Source organism: Colletotrichum costaricense (genome assembly GCF_030867565.1).
Source record: "Colletotrichum costaricense strain IMI 309622 chromosome Unknown Scaffold_13.1, whole genome shotgun sequence".
NCBI lineage: Eukaryota > Fungi > Ascomycota > Sordariomycetes > Glomerellales > Glomerellaceae > Colletotrichum > Colletotrichum costaricense.
Window position 1 is genome coordinate 518,307 of NW_026848242.1, and position 27,520 is coordinate 545,826.

Genomic DNA, 27,520 nt, shown 5'->3' on the forward strand with positions numbered 1-27,520 from the left:
AATCAGAGACTTTCTAGTTCGCATAAGACGCTTATCAACGATGAAGCAACATGCCTGACGTGACCACACCAAAACCGCCGTCAGTATAGACGCATACAGTATGATGGATATATTACCCACTGGTACCTGACGGGTCTCTCCCAATATTTCGAAATTTCGTGTGTTACAGCACAGAAACTAATTATGACGATAGACAAATTTATTATTTAACAACTACCCTTAAGTTCCTCCGGTATCCTCAACAGAACATTCATCAGCAGGACACAGACCAAGCTTGCCACTTCCCAAGCTTAGAGCTTGATAATCTACACCAGTGTCAGTCAACAATCATCATGTTTCTTCATCACAGAACACTCACTGGACACATCCGTCCTGGACCTGATCGACACGCTGCCAGTTGGTAGGATCGCTTATGGATGCCACACATCCAGCAAGTCCAGGTCGCGTAAGTCGATCCGTAAAGATGTCAATCGTGCAGCCTCCAAAGACGATGTTGACGCTCTTTGCGTCATAGTTGGCAAAGCTCTTGTTGATGCTCGTCATGGTAAAGCACTGGGCGAGGTGTTCAGTTCCCGTGTTGGAGCCACCACCGTAGTGAAATGTCGTACCGCCGGCGCATTGGTCATGGTCGTGAAATGTTACTGACCAGGCGGAGGCGGTGGTCACGGCGGAAAGAAGAAGAGCGAGCTTCATCTTGGAAGTAATTGAACAATATGAAAACTTAAGTGATAGAAATAATTAGCATGGAATGGAGGGTTTAGCGTTGGCTCTGGCTTGGCAGAGCTTGGTTTATGTAGTGTTGTGGGCGACGTGCGTGTACGAAAGGCATCTAGGGCTTGGATTTTTCATGTTTGTAGATCAACAACTTATTAAAGTCACGCGTGTCGTTACAATCAGGAAAGTTTTCATAGTCTACTATCTAATAGATTGCTACTTGCTCGCACTCACAAAGTCGCGCGGATAATCGGCATGCTTTGAACTTGGGCTGTGCGGGGCCATTGCGAGCTTATATACTGATGATCAACGTAGTAGTTGTTAAGACTCACAAGCGCTACGCATTTTTAGGAATTACAAAGTTTAAAGTTGCGGGATGGCCGAAATTTGATGCGAGATGTGCGAGTAATTCGGCTTCGTCTAGCTGTTCTAGGGGATTGGTTCCCGAAACCGAGAGACGTAACGACTTACGGGCTTGTGTCTGACTCGCACTTTTTCTCAATATCAGCACGATCAGAATACTACTGAAGAGAAGTCGGAGAATACCCTTAAAGAGAGCCCAAGAGGCCACTATGTATAAGGTAAGTATTAACAGGTGGACATTAGTTCCCTCTGCCAGTTCGAAGCGACTAGGTGTTTCCTTTTTAAATTACAATAGATTTGTTCCTTCTGTCTTCATGATGCTTAGCAAATTCTCCACAAGCTTCATCAAGTGTCAAGATGTCGTGATAAGAGCCGGGAGTCATGAATTCTTTTGCCGCTCGTAAAAACCGATGTTTTCCGTATGAAGTCATTGTCATGTTCCAAGTTCAAGCGGGTTTGAGGACGAGTTACCCAGGCAAATTAGAAACGAAGTAAAAGGAGCTGGAAGGCAGAGCCATGTTGAAGGGCTTAGTGCAATTTGACACGACTTGATCATTGTATACACAGCCCTCTCTCATCAGAATGCAGAAGATACCCCTGAAGGTTCACCTAAATAAGACTGAAATCTTCAATGTGGGCAGTTCCAGCAGACACATTCTCGGACATTTGTCCCTCCATGAGGCCACATACATATGTATCCCCAATAACTTGGTAATCTTCGCCCTGCTTTCGAAGAACAAGAGGTACGGGACATCCTCCTATTAAGACGACGTGGTCTCCAGCCTGAGCCCCTAATGGAGCCAGTGCCATGTGCCCATACTCAGTAAGAACGAAGGACCTATCCCGTGTAATCCTGTCGACCTCGTTGGCCAGACTAAGTTTCAATCCTCCTAACATACTTTCACCTATCATTTTATCGTTAGCTGGTAACATTTTGACACTGTGCTGTTTTTCTTCGCCAAGATAGAGGTCGTTGAGCTGAGAATCTTGATTCTTCGGAAGCCAATATGATCGCTCTGCCTGGATGGAGGGGGTGGGGTGAACCGGTGAGTGATGACCAATTTCTGCCTGGGACTCTTTTCTCGGATAAAAAACAAAGATGGACTGCATCATCAGGATATATGTGTCTATCATGCTGATTGAATGGATGAGGTCGAGCGGCATCCGCTCATCGATGAAATCCATCGCTGCGTTGTCATTCTTAAACAACAGCCGGAGATCTATCATGCGGTCACGATCCATGAGAATCGTGCGGTAAAATGCCCGCCTCCAACTGATATACGCATGATCTGTGATATTGGCTGCTGCGCAGCAATTCCACTTGACCATTCTCTCGCGGAAGGATGTATCTGGGCTCAGAACAGAAGTAATTCTGCCCGCTTGTACACCACTTGCACGAAGAACCAGGGTGTCGTGTGCAAGATGCCATTTCAGTTCCTGAGGACAGAAAGTCCCAGCCTCAAATTTGATGTCTATGTGCGCCGTCCAAATGCTGATACCAGTTCGGCTCTCAACAAAAGGCCCGCTATGATTTGGAACCCACGATGGCAGATTGTTGCAAGATCTGCGCCTCCTGGTGCAATTCTTGTGTCCAATCCCTGACCGCGCTATGAGTCTCGAATCCTCCTTCAAATTCAGGAGGGCAAAATCCAAAAAAACGGCAGTTGGACTCTTGGTGTAATCTGGCGTGATCAAGTGAGCTAGTTCGGGAAATAGGCCAAGGATGCCATAGAGATGGTCCCGGGGATCCGTAGCCATAAATCGCGCGGTATCCATCATGGCTTCGATTAATAGGGAAAGAGGATCTGATATCGTATGGCTCATGAGCTCACGTGGTCCTATGAAAGTATTGGCTAACATCCCGTAGCCATTGAAGTTGCGGAGGTCATCAGCGGCTTGCAAAAACGACTTGGTGCGAAGCCTCTTAGGTTTCAAATGGAGAGAGCGGCCTATTTGAACTAGGCCCTGATATAGATCATCGCTGCTGATCTCATTCATTCCGCACAGATAAAGGCGTTTCCTGGCTAGTACGTTTTCTTGGATCACCCATACTCTGTACCAGTACGGTCGGAGAAGTATGTCCCGAATCGCATCTGATTTAGATGCGAAAGCTATTGGGATCTCGGGTCTAGGCAGGGGAAGTATTATTGCGCGATTTAGTTCTGCGCACTTTTGTATAAACGGGAAAACCGAATCGTCATTTGTAGATGGCCCGAGCCAGCACAGGACTTCCCGAGCCTCTGAGTAGATGCGTGCCATGAGTGAAATCTGATGGCTCTTTTCGGAAGTGTCTCTCTGGTTCACGCATATTGCGTCCACCCATAGAAAGGACTTATTCGGTTTCGATCGCAAGACTTTCAGGGCAGCGTGGAGATTATAGGTGACACCGAACCGAAGACCATTGAGAAGTATAGGCGTGGTGTGGTTCTCATCGCCCCATGCGTATGAGAGAGCTCTGAAACGAGGTGCTTTATTCAAGTTCTTGGTGTAGAGATTGACTTTTATAATGTCTTTGCTGTTCTTTGGTGATTCGATTCTAAGCAAACGGATTTGAGAGGAGTCACCTCGATCTAGTTTTCTTAAGATATGTCAGAATGCGACTTGTATCCCATATGCATTGTCTCCTCACTTGTAGGGGTTTTGGCCTTCCATGATGTCGAGATATGGAGGCGCCATTAAGTTGGTCTTGGCTTTAGAATCTCCGGATGCCATTTGCAATCTGAGCCTGATGGCCTTTAGCACGTCGTATGTACTCAAAGCAATGGCTAGGTCGCCGTTGGGTATCCAGGCTGAGAGCCTGGCTGGTCTGCCTTGGGCTGGGCCACCAACCACTCATGCAGTCAAGCTGCACCAACTTCTGATTCTCAAATTGATAGGCTGAGCCCCGCACACCACGACTTGATTCTCCTTTGGGAACTGGATTGTGTTTAAAGTAGGTAGGTATTGGAGGTCTCAAAGGTGTTTTGGACTGCGACCTATACAGAACCTAAGTATGTACACTTTGACAAGAGAATATGGAAGCAAAGAAGCACTCTCCTTTGAAAGTATTCACGCTTGCTCCCTGTACGGACTTAGCACGCTCTTCTCAGTAAAGAACCACAGTCTCCCAACGAGGGTTACAGTCCCTCCACTGGCTAAGCCACACGTATCCCACCCCAACCCTCCTCGCAACAAACGGCATACATGGCACCCTCTCAACAAGCATGACATTAAACCGCCACATCTCATGAAACTGCCCCTCGATAAACGCCCACTCATTGCTCTCGCTGACCTCAGTGTCAACAGAAGCACTAATAACGATGAAATCGAGCAACATCCTCCGATCCCTCGCTCCTTTTCGTCCTGAAATCCAACGGGTGTCCATCTTATCCAGATACCCAACATGTCTCCCCATCATATCCAGAATCTCTGCATCCTCACAGTCACCCCTCCTCGCGCCCATCATCCTCCGATCCCTCCCGACTCGGAGCGAGGCAACAGTCGTGTTGAACACCAGCGCCCCCGGTAAGCCAGCGGCTACCTCGATGGCCTCCGGATCGAGCTCCACGTGCGCGAGAGCCTCCCAAGGGCTGTGCGGGCACTCCCGCCACATGGCGACGTACTTCTCGTTCGTCTCCTCAGAGACGTTGAACTTGCCGCCGGCCATCTTCCTCTGCAAGGGCGGCAGCTTCTCAATCCCGCTCATCCTGGCCAGTTGCATACAGCTGCCCAGCCACCTCTCCGTCACCTTGACTTTACGCAGTCCATTACCGTCGTCTTCATGCCTTGAGGAGACGCGTCTGGCATCGTATACGTGAAACTGCACCATCGTCACGATCCGCACGAGCTTGGTATCGTATAGTCGCGCATCACCGTGAATCCACCGATAACTAGCGGCACTACCTCCCTCGACCGACGACCACGCCGCCCAACTCCAACTCGGGATCTTCAAACCCGCGTCATCTCGACGGCGTACGGCGCCCGTGTGGCTCCACATGAGCGTTTGAGGGAGGTACATGTCCGGCAGGCCGAACGTCATCTTCGTGCGCATGGATTCGCCTACGGCGTTGCCGACGCCCGCGAAGGCGTTGAGGATGTCTGTTTCGCGGGAGAGCTGTCGCGAGGTATAATCTTCGACCCATTGGCAATAATTTGCTAGTGATACTTGGCCGCGTAACTTGACTGGTGCGTCTTTGCTGTGAAGCGCTGTGCGATAGAAGCCGGGGATGCTGGGCATGCGGAACGGTTTCTCCTCGGTCTTTGATTCGTCGATGTCTTCTTGAGCTGTATGATGAGCTTCTGAATCGTGTTCATTGATGGACTCTTCCGCTTGGGGTGAATCTGCTTCCTTACTGAACACGATTGTAGGAACTTCATGTCGTCCTCGTCCCCAAGTAAGTTCCTCGGCGGCGTGACCTCGACAGCATTGAAACAGAACCTGGTGCTCCGTGATGAAGATGCTGCGCCTGGAAAGTAGTCTCTCTTGGAATGTCCATCCTCTTCGGTTCCACAGAGACCCGTCGACTAATGTTTGCAGACCGTTCGGGTCAATACCCTTCCCAACGTTCCGGTTCCGCGGCGGGCACCATAAGGAGGCGCGAGGCTTCCTAGGGTTGCCAGCATATCCAGGAAACCCATTACCCTGTCGATCATTCAGCGCGGCCAGGATCGAGAAAGACGCAGACTGGTAGATCCGGTCCATGCCGTCTATCTGGTCGGGCTTCGATCGCTCGTCATCCTGGACAATACAAAGACGGTTCACCCATAGATAGCTCTCTCCGAGATCCCTGCAAAGAGATATCGCTTCTAAAATGATGCGCGGTAGCTTGATAGACTTGAGGCTTCCCGGAGCTTCCAGGTCCTCTGCGTTGGTTGTCTCCAGTTGGGCATGTCCCGATGCCTGAGAGGCTTCCCACATGTAGCTAAGAGCAACGAAGCGGACCGGCCTTGACGGCTTGACAATCTTCATTCCATGAACATCGATGACCCTAAACCCGATGGGTAGATGATCTGTTGTCCTGTCAGAGTTCATGCGCACAGAGTCGAGCTGCCCATGGCCACTTACCAATCGACTTATACTTGCTCACGCAGTGGTGGCCGTGAAGAATCTCGCAGCCATCAATCCAAACCTTCAATGTCTGAACGTCAAAATGTTCAGCCTCCCAACCTTCAATCGCCTGGAGTCTCTGAGGTTCGCCTGTCGAGTATCTGAAGAGAAATTGAGGCGTGACCGCAAAAGGAGATGAGAGCGAATCCGAAGCCCCCAGCTTCGACTTGTCTGGCACGGCACTCAGAGTCAATTCCAGAAACAACCTCACAGAAACTTCATCATCGGAAGAGGCGAACAACCGATACTTCTGGTCCTCAGCTAATCCCGAGTCAAGGAAGAAAGGGCCCTGGACTGTAACGAGCAAGCAAGCTTCGGAGCAGTCATGTAACCAGTCATCTTCCCGCCGGCGCGCCTCGACAGCCGCGGCGATCGCGCAGCAAAAGAGACAATTTGACGATCGAAGTGAGATGTTCTCCAAAGAGAGGTAGTGGTGTGCCTTGGATCCCAGGCCGGCAGCAAAGTCGGGGACGTCCCAATCCTGGCACCGCTCACATAGTCGTGGGTTGGGGTTGGTCTGTCTGCGCTTCTGTACGAGCTGCGCGACGCGTGGGAGGTTGGTGGCGGAGGCGAGGCCCCCGAATGAGACGGCTTCGGGTCTCTTGGTTCTTGGGAGCATTCAATAGATTGGAGATCGAAGTTGACGATATTCGGATCAGGCGAACGTTCGTTAGTGGAGTGGAGATGGTGCCGCAACAAAGGCTTATGTTGGCATATGCTGAATGGTGCGAAAGTTGCCACTTCAGAGTGTGAGAAGAATTGGAATGATAAGGCTTGATTTCGTTGGAGTTGCAACAGTTGTATAAGACAAAGGCTCAATGTTTAAGAGGGTTTTAAGAGGATGTAGGTGATGATGGAATCGTTTTGTACAACTGAGCGAGAAGGTGTGGGGTCAGCTGTTTCCTGAGCTACCAAACGGGATTTCGATTTGCTGACCAAGATGGCGCTGATTCCGCTACTACCTTAGCTTGAGACTAAATCAACCATGACGACGTGCTTGTCTCGTCTTAGCGAAGGCAAAGTGATTAAAATCAATCGACATACGCGAATGTATACTAATTGGCGATGGTGGTTCATTCGGTCTGTTGTGGAATCGGCTGAGTAAACGTCGGAGCATTTTGCACGGAAGAGGAGGACACCGGAGGGTGGACTGAAGACAAACAATCATATACGATGAACAACCGAGTCAAGGCCTCTTCGACAGCATGGCAAGCCCAAAGATAGACTTCTTGCATTCCGTTGAACTCCCACCCTATGCCCCATGGCCAGCGACCTTCCTATTGTACATAATTCGACATCTCCACGCTCTGTTTATTTTTTCGACTTTCCGCTGCAACCCATGGATTGCGTACCGAGTTTTCCAAGGAGAATCCCTTTCCCCTTTACCGTTAATTTCGTATACATGGCCAGACAGTGTAGGAGACGGTCTGCTGCGTGTAGTCTTCCAGACCCTTAGTCCCCATCTTGTATCAGGGTCATAGACCCGCTGGAAGACCACACACTTGTAATTAATAATTTGTAGGTAACGAACGTGGAGTGTGCCGTAATGCTGCACATCACTGAAGGGTGATGAGACACGAGGAAAGACGTATTCTATACATGTAAGAAGGTTATAGGAAATGAACCGCGTAGTAGACATTGGCTTCGTTGATCATGCATAGAAAGCCTCGAAGAAGTAGATGAATCCGAACACCAGGAAAGCAACAGCGCCACCAACCGTAACTGTGATATATTAGCTAGGAGCTTGTGGCGTAGATGTCATGACAACTTACCAACTTTGAGACTGACACGGCCTGCGATGGCGCGGCCGCCAATAACGGCAGCACCTGTGCAGATGCAGTGGCCGACCATGGCGCCAAGAATAACCCACCAGTAGTCCTGTCCTGCAGCCATGGCAATCGTTGCGATCTGACTGCGGTCGCCCCATTCACCCAGGAAAGTCATGACAAACGTTTGGACCCAAGCAGGGCTGAGAAGAAGACCGAGGAGGTTGTTCAGACCGTTAAGAGAGCCTCTGATGCCACCGGAACCAGGAGAAGGGCTGCGAGGCGGCGAAGAGGAAGGCGAGCGCGGGGGCGAGGGGAAACGGCTCTTAGACCTAGACTTCCTGCTGCCGTTAAGGCCCATTTCCAGCGCGTAGGGAGACACCGCAGAGCCCCGTCTCTTACCCTCCTTCTCCTTCTCGGCCAACTCGCGCTCAACCTCGTGTAGCTCGGCAGTCACACCCTCATTAGGGTCCATGCCCAAGCCTTCACGAAGGAGCTTGGCGCCAAAGACGAAGAACAGGCCAGCAGCGAGGAAGCTGGTGACACGCTTGGGGATCAAAGTCGGGACAGCGTGACCGAGAACGGCCGACAAGACCGTCATAACCAAAAGAGCACCAAAGGCGGCGGAGAAAACGACCATCCGATCATGCTTCATGGCCATGAGGGCAGCCACAAGGAAGGTCTTGTCGCCAACTTCGGAGACGAGAATCATGGTGAGAGACAGGACGAAGGAGTGGAAGGGTTGAATGACACCCTCAGCTTCGTCGTCGAGGCTGGAAGAAGATTTGCCCTTGGACTTTGAAAGATCCAAGTGGTCCTTGTGCGCCGAGTTGGGGAGCGGGTTGGGCTTGTCGTCGAGCTTGTCAGGGAGGCCGGCCGGTTTCTGTTGCATGTCAGCATTTCACGTCTCAACCAATGGGATGGCAACCAAGAAACTCACTTCGAGCCCCGCAACCTCGTCGGCAGTGTGGTGATCATGATCGTGTTCTTTGCCAGTGGTGGTGTCCTTTTCGCTCGAAAGCTTCTCCTGTTCACTGTGCGGCAGAGGGGGCTTCTCCTTGGGGGCCTCGGGCTTGTTGTCGGCTTTTTCGCCAGTCCGGCCCTCGGCTGCCTTGCGCGCCTTATCCTTTTCGCTGACACCTCCTTCGGTGCCCGTGGTTCCCTCCTTGGGCTTCTGGCGTGTCTTGTCGTTCATGACACCGTCGTTGGTCTCGGGGATCTTCTTGCCATCGACAACAGTTGGGTCGGACGGACGTCCCTTCAAGGGAGGCAATCCCTTCTTGCCATCTGTTTCGGCACTCTCTTTCTTGGTCTCTCGGGTCTGGTCAACGAAGGGACCCTCGTGGGGCATGCCATCTTTGCCATCGACAGGCGCGTGATCGGTGCCGTATCTGGTCTTGATGCCAGAGGTGACGGTCGAGTCGGTGGCCTTTTCGGTGGAAGCTACGGCCTTGCCGCCATTCTTGTCCTTGGTTTCGACGGCGAGACTAGCGACGAGGGATGGGATAAGGAGGAGGAGCAAAGGGGAGGGTCGAGTGCGCAGCCTCATGATGACTCGTTCGGGCTGTCGAGCCTCGCTGGTATCTGGACAATGGATGTGAAATGTAAAGGAAAGTTTGCAAGTAAGCTCGAGAAATATTCTGCTCCTCTGCTAAGGGGGGAAAAGAAAAGGAAGGATGTTTTGGTGGTTTCTGATTGACTCTGGCAATGCGACTGCTCAGCCACGGGTTCTAAAATTGTTACGTATCTTTTGCTGCACGGCCACGGGGTAAGCAAGTACCTGAGGGTACCTGGGACGTGAGGTGGGAAGAACTGGACGCGCCGCCGCCCGTCGCGGCCCCCCATGTTCCGAATCCCTTGAGGCGCCCCACAGGGGGCGACATTGGGGATCATGGAACCCCTAGAATGTTTCCGCCAGAGAGGCTCTGAGGGGGATATTTACATAGAGGACAGTTGAAATGTCGGATAACGGCTTAAGACATATAGGCGTATTAAACAGTTGAACTGCAGACAATCGACTGTTCATGCATGCGTAGGGTGTAAAACAAACTTTCAATGCCGCCGTACATATGTATAACAGCTAAATTAATAGATAGGAACGTCCTCGCTGAACCCTTTGCCATCATTTCGTGAACCGGTTGGTGTACTCAAAAACACACGACACTCAAAGGTGTGCTGCGTTACGTTTGACTCGCATTTGACCAGGTTGCATCCAGGCGACCCCAGATTTGCTGACAGAATTCCAAGAAGATGCTTGGCTCGACCCGAAAAAGGTACGTATCTCTAAAGTGCCCGAGGAGAGCTTCAACAGCTGGCGCCACTGACTTGCCGGAGCTTACAGCAGCTGTGCTATCTTATCTCCGCCGTTTGGTCCAGGACACCCCACCTCCCCCGGGGACTGAATGAATGTCGTCACGAACGACCACTTCTTCATGAAACATAATCTGAGCGTTGCGTCCTATTGTCTTTCCTGATCACTTTAATCGTCTTGCTCTCCTGCACGTCAGCCTTAGAACGCACCACGTACATATAGCTCGGCATCTAAACGATTGTCACGGACATTCTTGCATAGGACTCTCCATCACACGTCGGCCGTCTCAAATCCGAGCTCCGTTGTATCACTAAGCATCAATCCGAACTTCCGTGTGAACCCAAAGCCAAAATGGAAGACTCTGGAGACAGCATTCGGTCGCCATCAGCAAGCATGAATTTAATTGAAGAGGATGATGAGCCTGCCTGGACTTATACCTATGATCCGGAAGATGCCGAAGGTATGGACGACGACGATGAGTACGACCCCGACTTTCAAGACGAGCCAGAGGAAGAAGACGGAGACGATGATGATGAGTATCACGGTAGCAATACCTCTTTTTCACGTTGAACCATATAGAAACTTACCATGCGCAGATGCTGAGGACGGCGAGGACAGCAACGTAGAGGTGGAAGTGTTCATGGGTGCTGGCGACGAGGACGACGATGATGCTGAGGAAGACGGCATGGCCGCTAATCCAATATCGAGACTCATGACTCTCATCAGTGAGTCAAAACTCAGGCTCGAGTAAAACCGTGTGCCAACCTCGCTAATCTACGATACAGCCGGTGCTGCGGGCAACGGAACAGGGTTTCTTACACGAGCACAGCTGCTAGGCCTCATTCAAAGTGGCGAAGTGACATTACGCACCACTCACGACGAAGAAGACGATGACGAAGATATTGGCTGGGGAAGAAGACGCAGACGGCCTCGCGCACGGGAGCCGAATCGGTTCCCTAAAGTACCGAGCGAAGAGGGCACGAAGTTGATGCACTCTGGCGTTTTCGGCGCAAACGATTACCGAGTCACGAAGAAGAAGCAACTGGCACGCAGGATATTAGACCGTGAGCTTGGTCTGGGGGATAGGCGCGACCGGAAGCAGAACCAAGATCTCATGGCCCAGGGCATGATACCCTCGACGAACCCCGAAATGATTGTGCACTACGACGACCCAGTGTATTCCGGCCAGTTCTCCGACGACGGTAATTTCTTTTACGCTTGCGGTCACGACTTCAAGGTCCGCATGTACGACACCTCGAATCCGTACAATTGGAAATATTACAAGACGGTCAATTACCCCTGGGGACAGTGGACATTGACCGACGCATCCTTAAGTCCTGACAACCGCTGGCTCGCTTATACATCAATCCAAAGCAACGTTTGTCTGGCACCTACGGATCCCAACGACACGGGAGACCCATACACATTGGATCTGGCAGAGAGGAGTGCGGGAACTCGACACGCAGGATGGCGATCGAGACATTCCTTTGGTATTTGGTCTGTCAGATTTTCGGGAGATGGTCGTGAGCTCGTGGCCGGCACCAACATGCAGTCGATCGTCGTCTATGATATTGAATCGCGCACTGTATTACACAATGTCGTCGGCCACGAAGACGACGTGAACGCTGTGTGCTTTGCAGACAAGTCTTCTCCGCACATTCTCTACTCTGGATCAGACGATGCCACCATCAAAGTCTGGGATCGACGTAGCATGGGAGACGGCCGGCCAGCTGGCGCTTTCGTGGGCCACGTCGAAGGTCTCACGTACATTGACAGTAAAGGCGACGGTCGATACATTCTGAGTAACGGCAAGGACCAGACGATGAAGCTTTGGGACTTGAGAATGGTCATGTCCACGGCCAAGTACGACGAGGTCAACCCCACTAGGTTAACCAGCAACAGCGACTTTGATTACCGGTGGGGAACATATAGGGACGAAGACTGGTTCCCGCACCCCAACGATAACTCGTTGGTGACGTTCAGAGGACATCGTGTAATGCGCACGCTGATTCGATGCCACTTTTCACCGCCATCAAGTACCAATTCGCGTTACGTCTACTCTGGTAGTCAGGATGGCAAGGTTTACATTTGGAACATGGACGCCACGCTCGCTGGTACCATCGACGTGAGGAAGGCCACCAAGAACTCGCGGCCACTGGAGCGCAGATACCGTATATATCACGGCGACGACTTCCCCGGTTGGAACACGTGTGTGCGTGACGTGAGCTGGCATCCCAATGCGCCAGTCCTCGCTGGTAAGTCCTTCATATTATGCGAGTTTCGGGCTGTAGCTAACGTCTTTCAGCGTCTGCATGGAACGGATTCAACATGGCTCATGGGACCTGCACGCTGCATTCGTACAACGAAGCCGAAGATGACGAGGCAGAGCCGCCAATGGGTCGCAATGTCGACGAGAAGCTGCGCCCTGTTGGCGAATCATTCCAAAGCTAGTTACTTCTCGTCAGGAACCGGTTCACTTTTGGGAAAGCGCTGTGGGATGATTATTTTAATTATTTTGTACATCTTCCACACATGTCCCACCCCTCTTTTGGCAATGATACATGATCGATGAAGCCTCTTTGGTCTCGGGGTATCTCTCATCACTCCCGCACAGAACCTCTTCCAAGTGTTGCTGCGCCGCTTCTGCAATCTGCCCGTGCAATGCTTTTGAGACCCATCCCTGCGTTTGAAATCATGTTTGGTTGTCACGTGTCGACGTGAACGTGTTCGAGAAGCTGGCCCGATATATCGGTGCTTCCATTGAAGGTAAATACATGGCGTTTATGCGCCTCCGACAAGGATGTTGTTAAGGGGGATGTGAATCAGCTTGACGATGTAGCCGACAGCACCCATGATGAGGAAACCGACACCGACGGCCTGGCAGAGCTTCAGGAACTCGAGCTTGTCGGCTAAAGGACGCGTTAGTATTCGAATAACGAACGGGCAATGCAGCACGAGGGCACAACGTACGCTTGGTGCACCTTCTCATGAACTGAACACCTTCCTGAGCGAACTCCGAGGGAACCTCGAGGATCTCCTTGACTTGGTCGGCCATTGTGGATAGAAGCGCGCGTGGGATGCGGAGAAGAGAAGGGGGTGGGTAGCTTGATGAAAGTCGCAAAGGAAATCCCAATGGGCCGCAGGGTAACAGGAAACTGCAAAGTCGATGAAGGAAAGGCGCGACGACGTGTAGTTAAGGCGTTGTAGGTCGGGGAGGTGGAAGATTCGAGAGGTTCGAATGGGTAGAAGGGAGATGTGTTAAATTGAGCGCGCTGTCACCAACTGGTCCCCAAAATTTCGGGACAAGCTCCCGCTGTGGAAGGAAGAGCCAGATTGCCATTAAGGAGGCATGGAGGAATTATGCGCCGGCCGCCGAGGCGCACGCCACTGGACAGATTGCTTATCTAAGGTTAGGATGATAGGAGTCCCCTTGGTGCTCCCCTTCAGTGGAGGAAGACCCCCTGGATTCCCCCGCTGGTGGGCACAGAGGGTCTGGTCTGGGCCATTTTGACCAGCCACAGTTCAGCGCATGCAGGCACATGACAGGGAGAGGAGGTAAGGTACGTATCGGCTCAGCGGGCAGTCGCGAGCCCCACACGGGCATCCACTGGCGGAGTCTGTGCCTGCCGCAGCCTGGCGGCCATGGCCCTTGTCGGTTCCCGCCTGGCTCAAGATGCGACCTCAGCTCCTGAAAGAGCTCCCCCCAGTTTTCTTTCCCTTCCCAAACGTTCCTCCACTCACCTTCGTCGACTGCATCTCTGTCTTCGCGTCAACATCAAACCGAGACGTCCATACCTGAGCTGCACGACAATATCACAGCTCTACCCAAGCTATCCTACGCGTCGGTCTTTCGGGCATCGCGATAAACGCCACATACTCAGCGAAGCGACGCGCAGCCGCAGCTTACTCGCGAACCCGCCGGAAACCTTCATTGGGCTTCTTTGACCACTAACTCATCACGGCTAACAGCATCGCCCACATAGTGAGCGGGCAGGAACGCGGTTGGAGCGTCGGCCAAAGGCGGTGGCAGAACGAGCAAACAGTCTCTGGAATCTTGGGATCCTGTTTCCATTCTCGCTCATCCCAACTACATCATCTTGTTCCCTGTACCTAAGGCTTCTGGGCCGAACAAGGAAAGAACTACGGTCACGTCGCCATTGGGGAAGACCGGAGCACAGAGCTTCGTCTTCATTTTTATTTGGCTAAAGGAGAGGATTATATTGGCTTGGCAATTTCCATCCAACCTCTTCCATCCTGTCTACGGAACGAGGAGTGTACGTATCAGATGTTCTCTGTTTTCTATCCTACGTTCGAGTTTGTCTTTTGGCTCCAGACTTTGGCAATGACCCTGTATTGGCAGCGGCTGATGATCATGTTCACGACTGCAGACATATCCTGTATCTCGCAGACTAATAACAACCCTTTTCCAACTACAACCAAGCTCACTGCCCCAACTCACGGCTACCAGATAATAACGTCACCATGGCTGAGGAGGAATTCGAGATCGATATCTACGGCGATGCGCCCCAAGATCACCAAGACGGAAACGCCGAGAACTACGACGGAGCCAACGGCCATGCGGACAACCACCAGGAACAGCATGACCAGCTGGAGCACCACGACGATCAGCAGAAGCACGACCAGCAGGAAGAATATCACGATCAGCAAGAGGCGCCTGCGCCCCAGCAGGGTGTCAAGAGAAAGGGCGACGACCGGCCGATCGATCCAGGCGCAACCACAGCTTTGATGGTTTCGGATCTAAACTGGTGGAACACGGACGACGACATCAGAGGATACGCCAGAGCAGGCCATTGCGAGGACGAGCTGAAGGATATCACTTTCAGTGAACACAAGGTGAACGGAAAGAGCAAGGGGTACGATTCGTGGTGTGAGGTAGATTTGCATGTACTATTGCTGACTCCGCCCGCAGACAAGCCTACATTGAGTTCACATCGCAGCAAGCTGCCACGGCCGCCAAGCACGCTTTTGAGTCGACAGACAGCGCTCAAGGCGTACCGAAGAAATACCAGGTCACTTACTCGAACCCCCACGTCAACCCGTTCCGCACGCTGCCTAAGGATGCACCGAACCGCGCTGGTAAAGACCAGGGCAGCCGACCAAACAACAACAACAACTACAACAACCAGGGTTCCTCGATGGGTGGCGGCGATTTCCGTGGAAACGGCTACCGTGGTCGTGGAGGCTTCAATGGTCCTCGTGGTGGCATGAACCAGGGCGGGTTCAACCGCAACTTCTCGGGCGGTATGGGAGGTGGCTTCAACAATAACAACATGGGAGGCGGCGGCTTCAACAACGGCATGGGCGGCGGAAATTTCGGCGGCGGCGGTTTCCAGCGGGGCGGCGGCTTCGGTGGTGGCATGCGCGGCGGCCCCGGCATGCGTGGTGGACGGGGCGGTATGCACAACCCGATGGGCGGTATGAACATGGGCCCGATGGGAGGCATGCCCAACATGGGTATGCCTAACATGGGCATGATGGGCGGCGGAATGCCTGGTACGACTCCCCTTGCTTTTGAATCTCCCCAGCGAAATTACACCCCCCCAATATCTCGACTTGCCTATGGTTCAACCCAGAAGCGCAAGAACTCTGGTCGGCGAAAGGGCAAAGCTGCCAACACCGGCCGAGACGAGATCCCTTCGAGCACCAAACGGCAGAAGGTGCAACCGAAACATGTATCCGAACAACCAAAGCCTGTAATTGCACCAGAGGTCGGCCGATGGACAAAGGAGCACGGTTTGCAGTTTAACATCGTTGCCCCTCAACCCCCTGCAGCTACTCGGTTCGGCTCGAGGATGCCGCCTCACCACTAGGCTCCTCGCTGAATGTTCTTGACTGATTTCTCTGCTGTTTGCGTTCTCGTTTGTTCTTCGTCAGAGAACACTCAAGCTGACTCGTTCCCAGGATTCCAAGGCATGCCTCAACAATTCAACCCTGCATTCTTCGGCGGTAACCAGGGTGGTGGTAACGACTGGGGCAACCCTCACGGTGCTAAGCGACCTCGACCCGAGTAGGACTACCGGCCAAGGCAGTTTGCGCGATTTTGAGGTAATGGCCGGATCGGCTTATGGCAGCGCGATCCAGTTGTCACCGCGTCGTAGAGCTTTCGGTCACAACCTCCTCACCGCATCACAGTTTGGGTTCATTCCTTCGACGAGGACTCTCTTATCGACGAAATCTCTTCGCGCTTAACAGAGAGAATCAGTTGATCAAGGCCTCTAGTCTTCAGATGAGTGACGGGTATATTGGCTGCGACGTCACGAAGCTCATGGTTGCTACGGATGGATGATAGCAACCACCAAAATGCAAGATGTTTGCTTTGAGTTATTGTATGTGTACTATTAGAATATGGCTGCATGGGAACGATCCCTAGCACCTCGGTTACGGCGTTACAGTTCAGACCTGAAAAGCACAATCTACGACTGCGTTTCGTCATTTCACGCCTCGTTGCTCTTTCCTTTGCAGAAACCGGTAGATTATTGTGTATTGGAGACGTTCAACTTTTCTATCGTGCCGCGTACGAGCAGCTGTGTCTGCTTCCAGCGAGCCACTACCATGTCCCGCTGAGACTGCTGACCTTCATCCAGGCCACGCACTGTCTTAATCTTGGACTCAATCTCCTCGTCGTACGCCGACAACATTTCTCGCAGTAACGCATCGACCTCGGACTGCTCCGCCTCTCCGTCCGCAAACCCATCCACGAACTGCGCCCACCGTCTCGCCGGCAACACGAGCGTCCGCAGCGCCACCTGCGTACGGTAACACACCGTCTCCGCGTCAATGACATAGTTCCCGAGAAACCCCCTCTCCTCCAACCGCCGCCTGTGCGCGGCGTCCAGGCGCGGCAGCAGCACATCGTCGATACAGACCTCATCCCACTCGTTTTCGCCCTGGGCCATGATGAAGCCGTACTCGACGAGGAGGAAATCGTTGCTGTGGCGGCCGTAGCAGATGTGGATCTCCTCGCCGGGGACGTAGGCGCGGTCGGCCTTGATGGTGAAGGAGTGCTTGTCAAAGGCGACGGAGCAGCCGCGGGAGGCGTGGTTGAGGAGGTCGGCGACGGGTTGGAGGACCATGTGGTCGTCGCGGTGGCGTTTTGCGGTTTTGGGGGTGACGTGGTAGAATGTGCGCGAGTTTACGAGGAGCCAGGCGTGGAGGTAGGATTCGTATGTGAGCTTGCCGTCGCTGCCTTCTGGGTACTTGTACTGGTGCTCGTCATCCTGGGGCAGCGGGTTTGGGAGAGGGGTGGAGGAGACGAGGGACCAGTGGGATTCGAACTTCTCGCGCTGGGCTTTGAGGAGGGTGAGGGCTTGGGAGGGGAGGAGGGAGGCGAGGGTTGGCGAGGAGGAGGACCAGGCTAGCGGGCAGGAGGAGAGGTCTTTTGGTGTTGGGAAGACGGCGGACCAGGTTTTGAAGGAGGGGGATGCGTCGAGGGCGATGTCCAGGGCCAGGAGGGCGTGGACGTGTGTTTCTTTTGGGAAGGGGCGGGTTAGGGGTTTTGGGATTGATGCGATTGTTTTTAGGCAGGGGATTGGGACGTCTAGGATTGTGTCGTCTTTCTGGGGTGGTGGTGGTGGTGTTAGTGAGATGAGAGTGTATGATGGTTGTGACATGTGTGGCTTACTTTGAGAGGTGATGTCACGACGATTCCTATGCCTCTTCCTGGGAGGGCACGGGGACCGACGTTGGATACTGTTATTCCTTGGGTCTGGGCCCAGGATAGGAGGTTCTCGATGGCGTCCATTTGGTGTGCTGTTTAGAACCGGGGTTTGTATTTAGATGGTGGAGCTTGAGGCGAAGGCAGTTTGGAGAAGTGATGAAAGCTCATGCAAGTACGACTTGACAACTTGGTAGTCAAATGCGGTCTCTGAGAGAAAAGGTTAAGGTTGATCAAGGAGCAATTACCTCATGAGGTGTAGTCCTTTAGTCTTATGCCGGCAGGGTGAGCGATTCTCTCATTCGTGAACCATCGACAGGTTTGAATGAGACTGAGATATGCAAGTCCTGAAGGCCCGGATTTTGAGTATCTCTGCTTCTGAGAGAATTCGGAGTTGCGCTCAAACCTAGATACCTCAGAATAAGACGATACAAGGTTGGCAGCAGAGTCTTGTTGTTGTGAAAGCGTCAAGTTTGATGGGACGGACGAAGCTTAGATGAATTTCACCTTAAAGCTGAAGGGACGAATCAAATGCGCCGGGGTGCGATTCCAACGATCTGGAACAGCAGGCCCTGTCCCACCACCAAAATGCTCACCTAAACCACTGCCGAACAAACGTACAGCAGCGGGCAGCAATTGCCAATTGGAAAGGTCGGCGCTAGTATCCACCGACTCCCCGATCCGACCTACGGGACCCCTAGCTGTCCAAATTCTCGGGGGACCGTCGCCGAGGTGAGGTAATGGAGCTGCCCCGAGCTTCCAAAAAGTGTTCCGGTCATCGAACCACTTTCAACTCCGAACTGACCAAATAGCTCACGACAGCTCTCAACAGCTCCCTCGTCCACAATCTTCAACCTCCCGATGACATCCAACGGCATGCCACCAATCCAAAGACCATAAACCAAACAAACCAGCAAAATGAAAGCCCTCGCAACCCTCCCCGCGGCCCAAACCCGCCGCGCCCTCCCCGCCATCTGCGCCGCCTGCACATCAACAACGCCCTCCTCCTCCTCTTCCACCCACTCGCGCCGCCCCTTCTCCGTCCTAAACCGCCCACCGCCAAACTACCCAGGCCACGTCCCCCTCACCGGAATCGAACGTGCCGCCCTCGGCCTCGGCGCAGGCATCTGGTCCCTTTTAAGCCCCTACCGAGCCGACCTCATCGCCGCCGTAGGCGAGACCACCGCGACACCCTACTTCATCTACCGCCTCCGCGACGCTATGCTCGCCGACTCAACAGGCCGCCGCATCCTCCGCGACCGACCCCGCATCACATCCACCTCGCTCAACCTGGCCCGCCTGCGCGCCATGCCGGACAACACCGTCGGGCGCGTCTTTGTCACCTGGCTGGACGCCGAGGGCGTGAGCCCGGATACGCGGTCCGCGGTGCGGTACATCGACGACCCGGAGTGCGCGTACGTGATGCAGCGGTACCGCGAGTGTCACGACTTCTTCCACGCTCTGACGGGTTTGCCGATTGTGAGGGAGGGCGAGGTGGCGCTCAAGGCGTTCGAGTTTGCGAATACGCTGATCCCGATGACGGGGTTCGCGGTGCTGAGTTACGCGACGATGAAGGCGGGCGAGAGGAAGCGGTTTAGGGAGATTTATGGTCCGTGGGCGGTGAAGAATGGGATGAAGGCGAAGGAGGTGATTAACGTTTACTGGGAGGAGCAGCTGGAGAGGGATGTTGATGAGTTGAGGGCCGAGTTGGGGATTGAGAGGCCGCCTAATATGAGGGAGATTCGGAAGAAAGAGAGAGAGGAGAGGAGGAGGAGCGCGCAAGAGGGTTTGAATGGGGTTTGAGAAGGGGGTGTGTATTGTGTGTATTGTGTATAGACACGGGGTTTGTACAGATATTGTATAGTTTTTGTTTGATTTTTTTTGGTAACCTTAGAGTCCTGGTGGAAATCCCACTCGGACAGAAGCCAATCTGCTACATTTTGCAGTAATGCATCATAAACGCCCTTCAACGCCGACATGGTATCCCCTCCAGCAGACGTAGGTTCATAGTTTCCGCGCCAGAGGACTCAAAATCGAGGCAGCGAATATCTTCGAGAGACCCCCTACACACTGCGAACAGAACACTCATGCTTAGAATGGACCACCCTTTACCCTGATGACTCTGCAGACTGCACCTACAAATCCAACAAGTCATCATCGTCATCATCCCACCCCTTACGCCTGCTCACCACGATCTTCTCCTCCTCCTTCGTCCCCGCCACGGCCTCGAGCAACTCCTTGAGCTGCGTCTCGGTGACTTTACTGCGCAGCTGCCCGCTCTGCGCGAGCATAATGAGCCTGTTCTCCACGTCCTGCGCGCGCTGCTCCTTGACGAGGCGGATGCGGCCCAGGCGGTCCGCCGCTTCCGGGTGGAGGATCTGGTTGAGGATTTGCTGGCGGGCTTCTTGTTCTTGTTGTCTGCGGTGGACGCCGGGTTAGCTGATGTCTTTGTCTTTCTTTCTTCGTGGTGGGCGGGGGAAAGAGGGGAGAGAGTGTGTGGTCGGGATGGTATGGGAGTCGGTCGCGATTGAGGGGATCGATGTGCCTTGAGAAGGGAGATGAGGGGCAAGGACAACATACTGGCGCTGTTCTTGCTGCTGCTGCTTGTTCGAGCCGCCGCCGCCGCCGGAGCTGCCTGCCGCGCCGCCTTGCGCCTTGAGCTGTTCGAGGCGGGCCTTGCGGATCTGTAGTCGCTTGCGTCAGTCCCCGATGTTCAAGCGCTCTGTCGATAGAAAAGGTATGATTTGCGTACTTGTTCCAGTTCGGAGTCGTCCATGATTGCGGGTATCTAGTCTGCCTATGTTTGCGCGGAGTGGTTTGGTGGAGGTTAGGTTGTTTGGGTCAGAGAAACGCGGGGCTCTTTCTGATCTGCCTGACGTCCAAGTTTTTGGCGGGGTGGGAGCTTGGGGTCTTTTTTTGGGCGCCTTACAAATTTCATGACGACGTGCAGTACTAAAGATTAACCATGAAGGCCAGCACAAGAGATCAACTTATTTATCATTTTAACATAAGTATTGATGCCAATCTTCAATATATGTGATAAAATATTTAAAATGTCTAGATTCTGTGCTTGAATGTAGTCATACAATGCTAAAACCGCCCATCAAGTAAAATACACACAGACGTCCAGTTGTACAGCCGTCGACCGCTTCATTATCTCCTCGAGGTCAGCTCTAATGGCATGTACGACCGGTTCTTCTCCACTTGCGCCTTATGCTTTGCCTTGACCATGCCCACAACCATCTCGTTCGCTGGCAGCTTCACGCCCAGCCTACGGCCCCTCTCAATAAAGAAGCCGTTCAAATAGTCAATATCCGTCAACATGCCCCGCTGGATCTGCAACGCCATCTTGCTCGGCGCGGACCCTTTCCCTCTAAGCTTCCCCATAATCTCCTTGCGCATGCCCTCCCCCCGCAGGACGCTCTGCAGCTCGGGCGAATTCTTGACCTCGGGCATGCGCGCAACCACGTCGGCGATCTCGTTCAGGAGCTGATTGATGAGCTTATTGGCCGTCGGGTTGTAGATGAGCTCATTGTAGCGGTAGTCCAGCATGACGCAAATAGGGTCGCAGACGGCCGAGAACATGAGCGACGGGATCTTGACCTTCATCCAACTGTCAAGGGCCAGACCTTTCGCCTTAAGGAGGTCCGACGACGCAAACTGCTTCATCATCCCTTGTGTCCGCAGCCAGCTATCTGTCGAGAGGTGCTTAGACTTTTTGGGGCCGTAGTAGGGCCGCACACCGGCGAGCGCCGTCTCGTATTTGGGCGTCATCACCTTGACAGACTTTGCCTTTCGATCAAATGCCAGGGAGTGCGTCATGTGTCCGAGCATAATCGACGGGCGCTTATCTTTCTCCGGAAAGACTCGGTTCGTGGCCGCCTCCGCGACGCCGAGTCCGTCTTGAACATAGCAGACGGCCGTCCGGTCGTCGATCCGGTGCTTAACCTTTTCGAGCAGCTTAATGCTCTCGCTCGGTCTCCCGGCCACAACGAGGTTGCTGATATGTGTATCGTCCTTCTCTACTTCTGGCGACGTCTCTAATGCGGCATTCGGTTCGATCCAGCCTTTTGGATTCTTCCTGGTGCCTAGGTTTCCGGCAATGCCCCGATATGGTGTGTTGGCCGGTATGTCTAGCGTCTTCACTGAGTCGTAAATGCCGTGCAGAGCGTGTGACAGAAATAGCGATCGCTCGTCGTTTCCGAGAACGTGAACCGTACGCGAGGAAGGTGGCGGCGTCGAGTTGTGACCCATCATGACGGCCGGCACATAGAATCGTGACGTTGAATCCGCCCTGAAGATGGCGTATAGCTCCTTTTCGTTTTGCTCGGGTTGTAGACCCAGTACTTTATTGAATTTTTGCTTCGTCTGGCCCGGCACACCCAGAGTTGTGCCTCCAGGAACCGTAGCTGCCATCTCTTTAGGTGCCACCCTTCCAGGGGCGATGCCCTGCGGCGGCGCTGCTCCCGTCCCAAGACCGAGTCTGTTATCGATCGACACACATCTAATGGCTCCCCGGCCCGTGGAGGCGCTACCGGTCCTCCATATCGTATGTGTGTTGGGTATCCGCGCGGAGAGCCGCGGTCTCGGGAGGCTTGCCAGAGTGCCTGCCACGATGAAGGCTTCGAGGGTTCGGCGCAAATCACTGCGCAATGCTCATTAAGGGGAGGGTTGAGGCGCGGTCTCAAGCGGTTATAGCTGTAACGACTCGATAATAGTGTAGTACGTGTCGAGATTGTTGGGGACGGTGTTCGGATATTACAGGCGTTCTTTTTTGTGGTTAATGAGCGTGTGGCCTTGTCTTTGTCGCAAGAAGGAGGCGTTGAGATGGGTGTGGATGACGGGGACACTCGTTAGATTCTCTCTCAAAATTTGGCGCGTGGTAGGTGGTAGCCGTAGAATCCCGGCCGGCAGGAACCCGACCCACCGAGCTCGCGGCGATCCCTGCGCCTCGTTAAATGCATGCAAATCCTTCAACGCTCGGATTTCTGAATTTTCAACGACCAGTCTCATCGATGAGAAGGAGCTAGCAACGGGCACTCACTTACATCCATCGCACCCATCACAATTGTTGCTTTTCATCAAGAACGACGTCCATTGTCCACATCAGGCTTATCAATTTTCATTTTTCCGCAACTACATCGACATCAACCGTCATGGCGCTCAAGGACATGACCTCCGACCTGAAGAAGCTCGATTCTCACATCGACTCTCTTGAGGATGCACTCAAGCCCCTGATTGACAACCTTCCCGAGATGGCCAACGAGCTTCCCCTGCTCGACAAGGCCAAGATGTACGCTCTTACTGCCTACGCCATTGAGACTCTTCTCTTCTGTGAGTACCTTTATACAGCAAACATATATCCTTCTCGTTGTCCCCCTGACTAACCATGATAACAGCATCACTCCGTCTTCAAGGTGTCGACGCCAAGGACCATCAGGTCATGACAGAACTGAAGCGCGTGCAACAGTACTTTGGAAAGATCAAGGGTGCAGAGGAGACACCCGCGCAGCGCACAACGACGGTCAACACGGAAGCCGCGACGCGCATTCTGAAAGCGGACCTTGTAAGTCGCATTTGCTTGGGGGAGAAGGTCCGGACCTGAGCAAGCAAAACTGACCAATTGCCATAGGGAAGCAACGACCAGACGCTGAAGAAGAGGCTGGAGGAGAAGCTGGCCGAGGAGCGCGCCAAGGCGCTGCTCAACTCGATGCAGAAGACCAAGAGGCCGGCTCCCGAGTCGCCGTCCGCCAGCTCCTCTGGCCCAGAGAAGAAGCAGAGGAACTCAAGAAGGAAGAGCTCCAACAAGAACAAGTCTTGAGAGCGGACTTCCGTGAAGACCTTGATGAGCGTCCACCATGCCGCTTACAAAAAAGATTTTCGTTTGGCTGTCACAGGACATGAAGGAAGAATCGCCGAAACAGTTAGACGCTTCCGAGCCACGAGAGATGCTGCGAGTTTGAGGTGTGCATGGCTGTCTGACACCATGTTAGGCACATTAAGATCACAGCCGACCTTATTGCACCCTGACACGGAAGTAGGTCGACATTGGCTAGAGATTACCCTCATGGACTGCAGTGGCAGTGTTATTTTACACACTGGGAAAAAGGATACCCCCGAGATAGATATGAAGACCAAGTAATGAACAAAGACTTTTCGATCCCTCGTCAACATTGTCTACGTTAAATTCGCCTTTAGAAGTAGACCACAACATCGCCACTCTAACTACTTCATACGCCCCCTTTACTACATATATCTTATCCTCCGCGACGCCCCAGCAAAATATCCACCTAACCAGAAAAGGACCCCTTCCCCAATTCCTGACCACGACCAAATTCGCCCTCCCCTGATTGGCCACACCTCGCCACCCATCCCCGGCCCGCCGAGCTTTGCAACTCACGCCGAAAGGCACCTCTACAGCTTTTGTCACCTTAACCCCGGGGCGCATAACTTCTGCCGACTTCCCTCCCCATCCACCCGGCATTTCTGCTCTCTTCAAAACACCACCCGCTCCTTCACCTCACGAAGTCACGATCAACGCTACCAACCACACCACCTCATCTCACCCGAGTCCTCTACATACACACAAACCCTACCAAGATGCCTCGCCAACGCTCCGCCGGCCGCCCCAGCGCCCCCTCGCGCCCTACCGTCTCGGCCGCGAAGCCCGCTCCCACCCAGACTCGCCCGGCAACGACCATGGCCGCTCCCCCCCAACAGCACGCCGCTCCCCCGGCCGCGGCACCCGCTGCTCCCGCCGCCGCTGCGCCCTCCCAGGGCCCCGGCCTCTTTGGCCAGATGGCTAGCACCGCTGCGTACGTACCCCATCCTACAAAAGACCTACACCCGCAGGAGGAGACATCTAGACTTCCCCTAGCTCAAGGAACTCTCCGCCTTCCTCGACAATCATCCCCTCAAAAGAAAAATCTCAAGAAAGAACCAGAAGCTAACGTGATTGTTCTCTCAACAGCGGCGTCGCAATCGGCTCCTCCATCGGCCACGCCATCGGCGGCATGTTCGGCGGCGGCTCCTCCGCGCCCGCCGAGGCCGCGCCCCAGAACAACTCCCCCGTCGCCTCGGGCGAGTCCTCGACCACCCAGCAGTGGGGCAACAACTGCGCCGGCGCCACCCAGCAGTTCACAAAGTGCATGGACGAGCACGGCGGCAACATGCAGATCTGCAACTGGTACCTCGAGCAGCTCAAGGCCTGCCAGGCTGCTGCCAGCCAGTACTAGACGCCCCTTTTCTCCGTCTGAGAAGGGCGTCGTCGCGGCGTGTTGAAGAGCCACCTCTGACTGAACGATCAGTAGGGGTGGTGTTATATGTAACTTAATAGTCAAAAACGGGAAAACGGGAAAGCAAAACAAAAGAAACAAACTTGGGGCATGGAGCTTTCATGGGATTCATACGGCATTTTTGCATTGGCGGAAGCATTGAAAGATGGGCCATTGAGGAAGAACTACATCTCCCGACGGTGTACAATACATGACATTCCCACTCGTTAAACCACCTTTGCGCTTCATCTCATGCGTTGTGATGTTGAACATGGTTGCAATACAGCCCGGCCCCCTTACTCGTCCTTCTTCTCATCCGGCCGCGGTTCAAAGTTGAGCTGTCATATGTCAGCATTAACATCTCAAACATCATCCCCCGCCCCTCTTCCAGGGAAAGACAGGAAAGAAACTTACCGAATTGCCATTGTAAAGCTGATGATCACCCCTCCGATCATCGGGATTCGCAAACTGCGAAAACTTGCCCTTCCTCTGCTCCCTCACCGTAACCGGCTCCGCACCCTGCTCCTCAGCCGCTGCCCGCCTCGCACCCAGCCCAGAAAACACACCAGAGACCAGCCCCCAAAGCCACTGCAGCAAAGTCAACGGCAGCAACAGAAACGTCACAGCCATCTCCCCAAACGACGAACCCCCCGCATACGCACCAACATGCGCGCCAACAGGCGCCAGCACGAGCGTCGATGACGGCGACAGCCCCAGCTCCGCGAGGCTCTTACCCTCCTCCGTGTCGTCGATAAGCCTGCTCGGCCGCGGCGCAAGCACAACCTTGAACCGGAACGGCTCCCCGCCGTTCCCGCTACCCGTAAGCTCGCTCTCAACCCACTTGCGCACCTCCCCGCCAAGCGTCTTCCCGCTAGGAAACCGCGACCGGATCGTCGACCCGTCCAGAAGCCGGACCTGCAGCGCCGTCATCCCGCTCGCAGCCGAGCTCGACGGCGCAAGCGAACTCGACTCAGACCTCGTCAGCGCGGCCGCGACCTCCCCCAACTTAGGCGACGCAGCCTGGGTCCTAAGCGCAGCGCGCTCCGCGGCTTTCGCCCTCCTCTCGGCGCGGTCGTCCTCAATCTTCCTCAGGATGCGCGCCTTTTCGTCGGCCGCCTCCTGGCGCGCTTTCTTCAGGGCCTCCTTGTGGTTGCGCGTCTGCTCCGCCTGCTTGGAGTTGTCCGTCTCGGCCTTCTCCGCCGCGGCGGCGCGGGCTGCTTTTGCCTTCTTTTCGGACTCGAGGCGCTGGGCTTCCAGGCGGGCGCCGCGCTCTGCGAGAACGGCGCGGAGGGTGGCGGCGTTGTCTTCCTCTTGGGTTGGGGTGGCGGGGCCGCGCGGGCTGGAGGAGGTGGTGCCGGGCCGTGCGGGTTGCTGGTCCGTGGTGACGGGGCCGGCTACGGCGGCGCGGGGAGGGTTGTACGGGGTCTCGTCGTAGAGGTCGTCGGTGGATTGGGCGACCGGTGCGGGAGCTGAGACTGGTGCTGGAGTGGCTGCCGCGGGCTGAGCTGCTGCGGCTGGTGATTGGCCCTGAGCGCCGCGGAATGCGGTTGTGATGCGCCTGACGAACTCATCCTTGCTGGTGCCGGCCACGATGTACTCCTTGAGGTCGCCATTCTTGATCACGACGACGGTGGGTGTGTTGGGCAGAGGAAAGATGGCGGCCAGGTAGCCCGCCTCTTCCGATCCCTTCTTCAGGCGCAGCGCGACGGCTTCGTCTTGAAGTAGAGTCGCAATCTGGTTTAGTCATTAGCCTCTGCGGCGAGGTGTCTTCATCATGGGAAGCTCCAACACGTACCGAGCTCTCTGTGAGATACTCATCCTCCCAAGTCTGGCTCTCGGCTTCCTCATCTACGTCTCATCAGTGAAAGGTCTTATGGCATGCGCATGAGCTGTGAGATGTGAGCTTACCTGTGACAAAGCAAAAGACGCATTTGCTCTGCTGAAGTGCAGTGGCAATACCCTCTTGCAGACCTCCCGTGAAGAACATGATGATGATGTTGATGAGGATATATGTAAGTCTCTAACAATCTCTCTCTGGGTTGAGTCTAGAAAGCCTGTAAGTTTAGGGTTGAGTGTTGCTCTGAGAAGAAGAGGGATACGGACGCTATGGAGCTCAATCTTGGACGATGCTGAACCTAGATTTGAGATTAACCACCAAAGCTTTCAAGATGTCAATTATAGCCTATTCTCGATTTTTCCACGGCTGCTCTTCGTTTCGATATTGAGCGATATTGCCTTGTCGTCTGATGAATATCCAGGAGCTCAAAGATGACGAAGGAACAAGTGTCGTCCGTGTAGCTGCGAACGGCGCCAGGGGACCTTGCCTTAGTC

General features: G+C 53.9%; 14 protein-coding genes across 14 annotated transcripts; 5 read left to right on the plus strand and 9 right to left on the minus strand.

Annotated features, from left to right (window-relative positions):
• Nucleotides 1–253: 253 nt before the first annotated feature.
• Nucleotides 254–693, minus strand: CCOS01_11610 (uncharacterized protein; the record flags this gene model as incomplete). Its single annotated transcript, XM_060459763.1, has 2 exons — nt 254–305; nt 359–693. The coding sequence occupies 2 exons, from the start codon at nt 691–693 to the stop codon at nt 254–256; spliced, it is 387 nt and encodes a 128-aa protein (XP_060309594.1).
• A 993-nt stretch (nt 694–1,686) lies between these two features.
• On the minus strand, nt 1,687–3,657 carry CCOS01_11611 (ankyrin and HET domain-containing protein; the record flags this gene model as incomplete). The annotated part of the gene is made up of 1 exon (XM_060459764.1): nt 1,687–3,657. A coding segment is annotated over one exon (1,971 nt), but the record flags the coding sequence as incomplete, so codon positions are not given.
• Nucleotides 3,658–4,162: 505 nt separating this feature from the next.
• CCOS01_11612 (uncharacterized protein) lies at nt 4,163–6,782 on the minus strand (the record flags this gene model as incomplete). The annotated part of the gene is made up of 2 exons (XM_060459765.1): nt 4,163–6,066; nt 6,122–6,782. 2 exons carry the CDS (start codon nt 6,780–6,782, stop codon nt 4,163–4,165), a joined length of 2,565 nt encoding a protein of 854 aa, XP_060309596.1.
• Nucleotides 6,783–7,814: 1,032 nt separating this feature from the next.
• Nucleotides 7,815–9,478, minus strand: CCOS01_11613 (uncharacterized protein; the record flags this gene model as incomplete). Its single annotated transcript, XM_060459766.1, has 3 exons — nt 7,815–7,885; nt 7,936–8,812; nt 8,870–9,478. The coding sequence occupies 3 exons, from the start codon at nt 9,476–9,478 to the stop codon at nt 7,815–7,817; spliced, it is 1,557 nt and encodes a 518-aa protein (XP_060309597.1).
• Nucleotides 9,479–10,591: 1,113 nt separating this feature from the next.
• CCOS01_11614 (WD repeat domain-containing protein) lies at nt 10,592–12,691 on the plus strand (the record flags this gene model as incomplete). Its single annotated transcript, XM_060459767.1, has 4 exons — nt 10,592–10,784; nt 10,837–10,965; nt 11,026–12,495; nt 12,546–12,691. The coding sequence occupies 4 exons, from the start codon at nt 10,592–10,594 to the stop codon at nt 12,689–12,691; spliced, it is 1,938 nt and encodes a 645-aa protein (XP_060309598.1).
• Nucleotides 12,692–13,021: 330 nt separating this feature from the next.
• CCOS01_11615 (translocase SEC61 complex gamma subunit) lies at nt 13,022–13,295 on the minus strand (the record flags this gene model as incomplete). The annotated part of the gene is made up of 2 exons (XM_060459768.1): nt 13,022–13,149; nt 13,211–13,295. The coding sequence occupies 2 exons, from the start codon at nt 13,293–13,295 to the stop codon at nt 13,022–13,024; spliced, it is 213 nt and encodes a 70-aa protein (XP_060309599.1).
• Nucleotides 13,296–14,722: 1,427 nt separating this feature from the next.
• Nucleotides 14,723–16,272, plus strand: CCOS01_11616 (RRM domain-containing protein; the record flags this gene model as incomplete). Its single annotated transcript, XM_060459769.1, has 3 exons — nt 14,723–15,114; nt 15,171–15,994; nt 16,163–16,272. The coding sequence occupies 3 exons, from the start codon at nt 14,723–14,725 to the stop codon at nt 16,270–16,272; spliced, it is 1,326 nt and encodes a 441-aa protein (XP_060309600.1).
• Nucleotides 16,273–16,734: 462 nt separating this feature from the next.
• On the minus strand, nt 16,735–18,002 carry CCOS01_11617 (SET domain-containing protein; the record flags this gene model as incomplete). The annotated part of the gene is made up of 2 exons (XM_060459770.1): nt 16,735–17,817; nt 17,883–18,002. The coding sequence occupies 2 exons, from the start codon at nt 18,000–18,002 to the stop codon at nt 16,735–16,737; spliced, it is 1,203 nt and encodes a 400-aa protein (XP_060309601.1).
• Nucleotides 18,003–18,833: 831 nt separating this feature from the next.
• On the plus strand, nt 18,834–19,718 carry CCOS01_11618 (coenzyme Q biosynthesis protein Coq4; the record flags this gene model as incomplete). The annotated part of the gene is made up of 1 exon (XM_060459771.1): nt 18,834–19,718. One exon carries the CDS (start codon nt 18,834–18,836, stop codon nt 19,716–19,718), a length of 885 nt encoding a protein of 294 aa, XP_060309602.1.
• A 332-nt stretch (nt 19,719–20,050) lies between these two features.
• CCOS01_11619 (uncharacterized protein) lies at nt 20,051–20,691 on the minus strand (the record flags this gene model as incomplete). The annotated part of the gene is made up of 3 exons (XM_060459772.1): nt 20,051–20,333; nt 20,496–20,599; nt 20,668–20,691. 3 exons carry the CDS (start codon nt 20,689–20,691, stop codon nt 20,051–20,053), a joined length of 411 nt encoding a protein of 136 aa, XP_060309603.1.
• A 377-nt stretch (nt 20,692–21,068) lies between these two features.
• Nucleotides 21,069–22,461, minus strand: CCOS01_11620 (uncharacterized protein; the record flags this gene model as incomplete). Its single annotated transcript, XM_060459773.1, has 2 exons — nt 21,069–22,398; nt 22,451–22,461. The coding sequence occupies 2 exons, from the start codon at nt 22,459–22,461 to the stop codon at nt 21,069–21,071; spliced, it is 1,341 nt and encodes a 446-aa protein (XP_060309604.1).
• A 610-nt stretch (nt 22,462–23,071) lies between these two features.
• Nucleotides 23,072–23,736, plus strand: CCOS01_11621 (Sas10/Utp3/C1D family protein; the record flags this gene model as incomplete). Its single annotated transcript, XM_060459774.1, has 3 exons — nt 23,072–23,249; nt 23,315–23,481; nt 23,548–23,736. The coding sequence occupies 3 exons, from the start codon at nt 23,072–23,074 to the stop codon at nt 23,734–23,736; spliced, it is 534 nt and encodes a 177-aa protein (XP_060309605.1).
• Nucleotides 23,737–24,515: 779 nt separating this feature from the next.
• On the plus strand, nt 24,516–25,150 carry CCOS01_11622 (CHCH domain-containing protein; the record flags this gene model as incomplete). The annotated part of the gene is made up of 2 exons (XM_060459775.1): nt 24,516–24,730; nt 24,886–25,150. The coding sequence occupies 2 exons, from the start codon at nt 24,516–24,518 to the stop codon at nt 25,148–25,150; spliced, it is 480 nt and encodes a 159-aa protein (XP_060309606.1).
• Nucleotides 25,151–25,485: 335 nt separating this feature from the next.
• CCOS01_11623 (UBX domain-containing protein) lies at nt 25,486–27,176 on the minus strand (the record flags this gene model as incomplete). The annotated part of the gene is made up of 4 exons (XM_060459776.1): nt 25,486–25,527; nt 25,604–26,923; nt 26,985–27,037; nt 27,098–27,176. 4 exons carry the CDS (start codon nt 27,174–27,176, stop codon nt 25,486–25,488), a joined length of 1,494 nt encoding a protein of 497 aa, XP_060309607.1.
• Nucleotides 27,177–27,520: the final 344 nt, after the last annotated feature.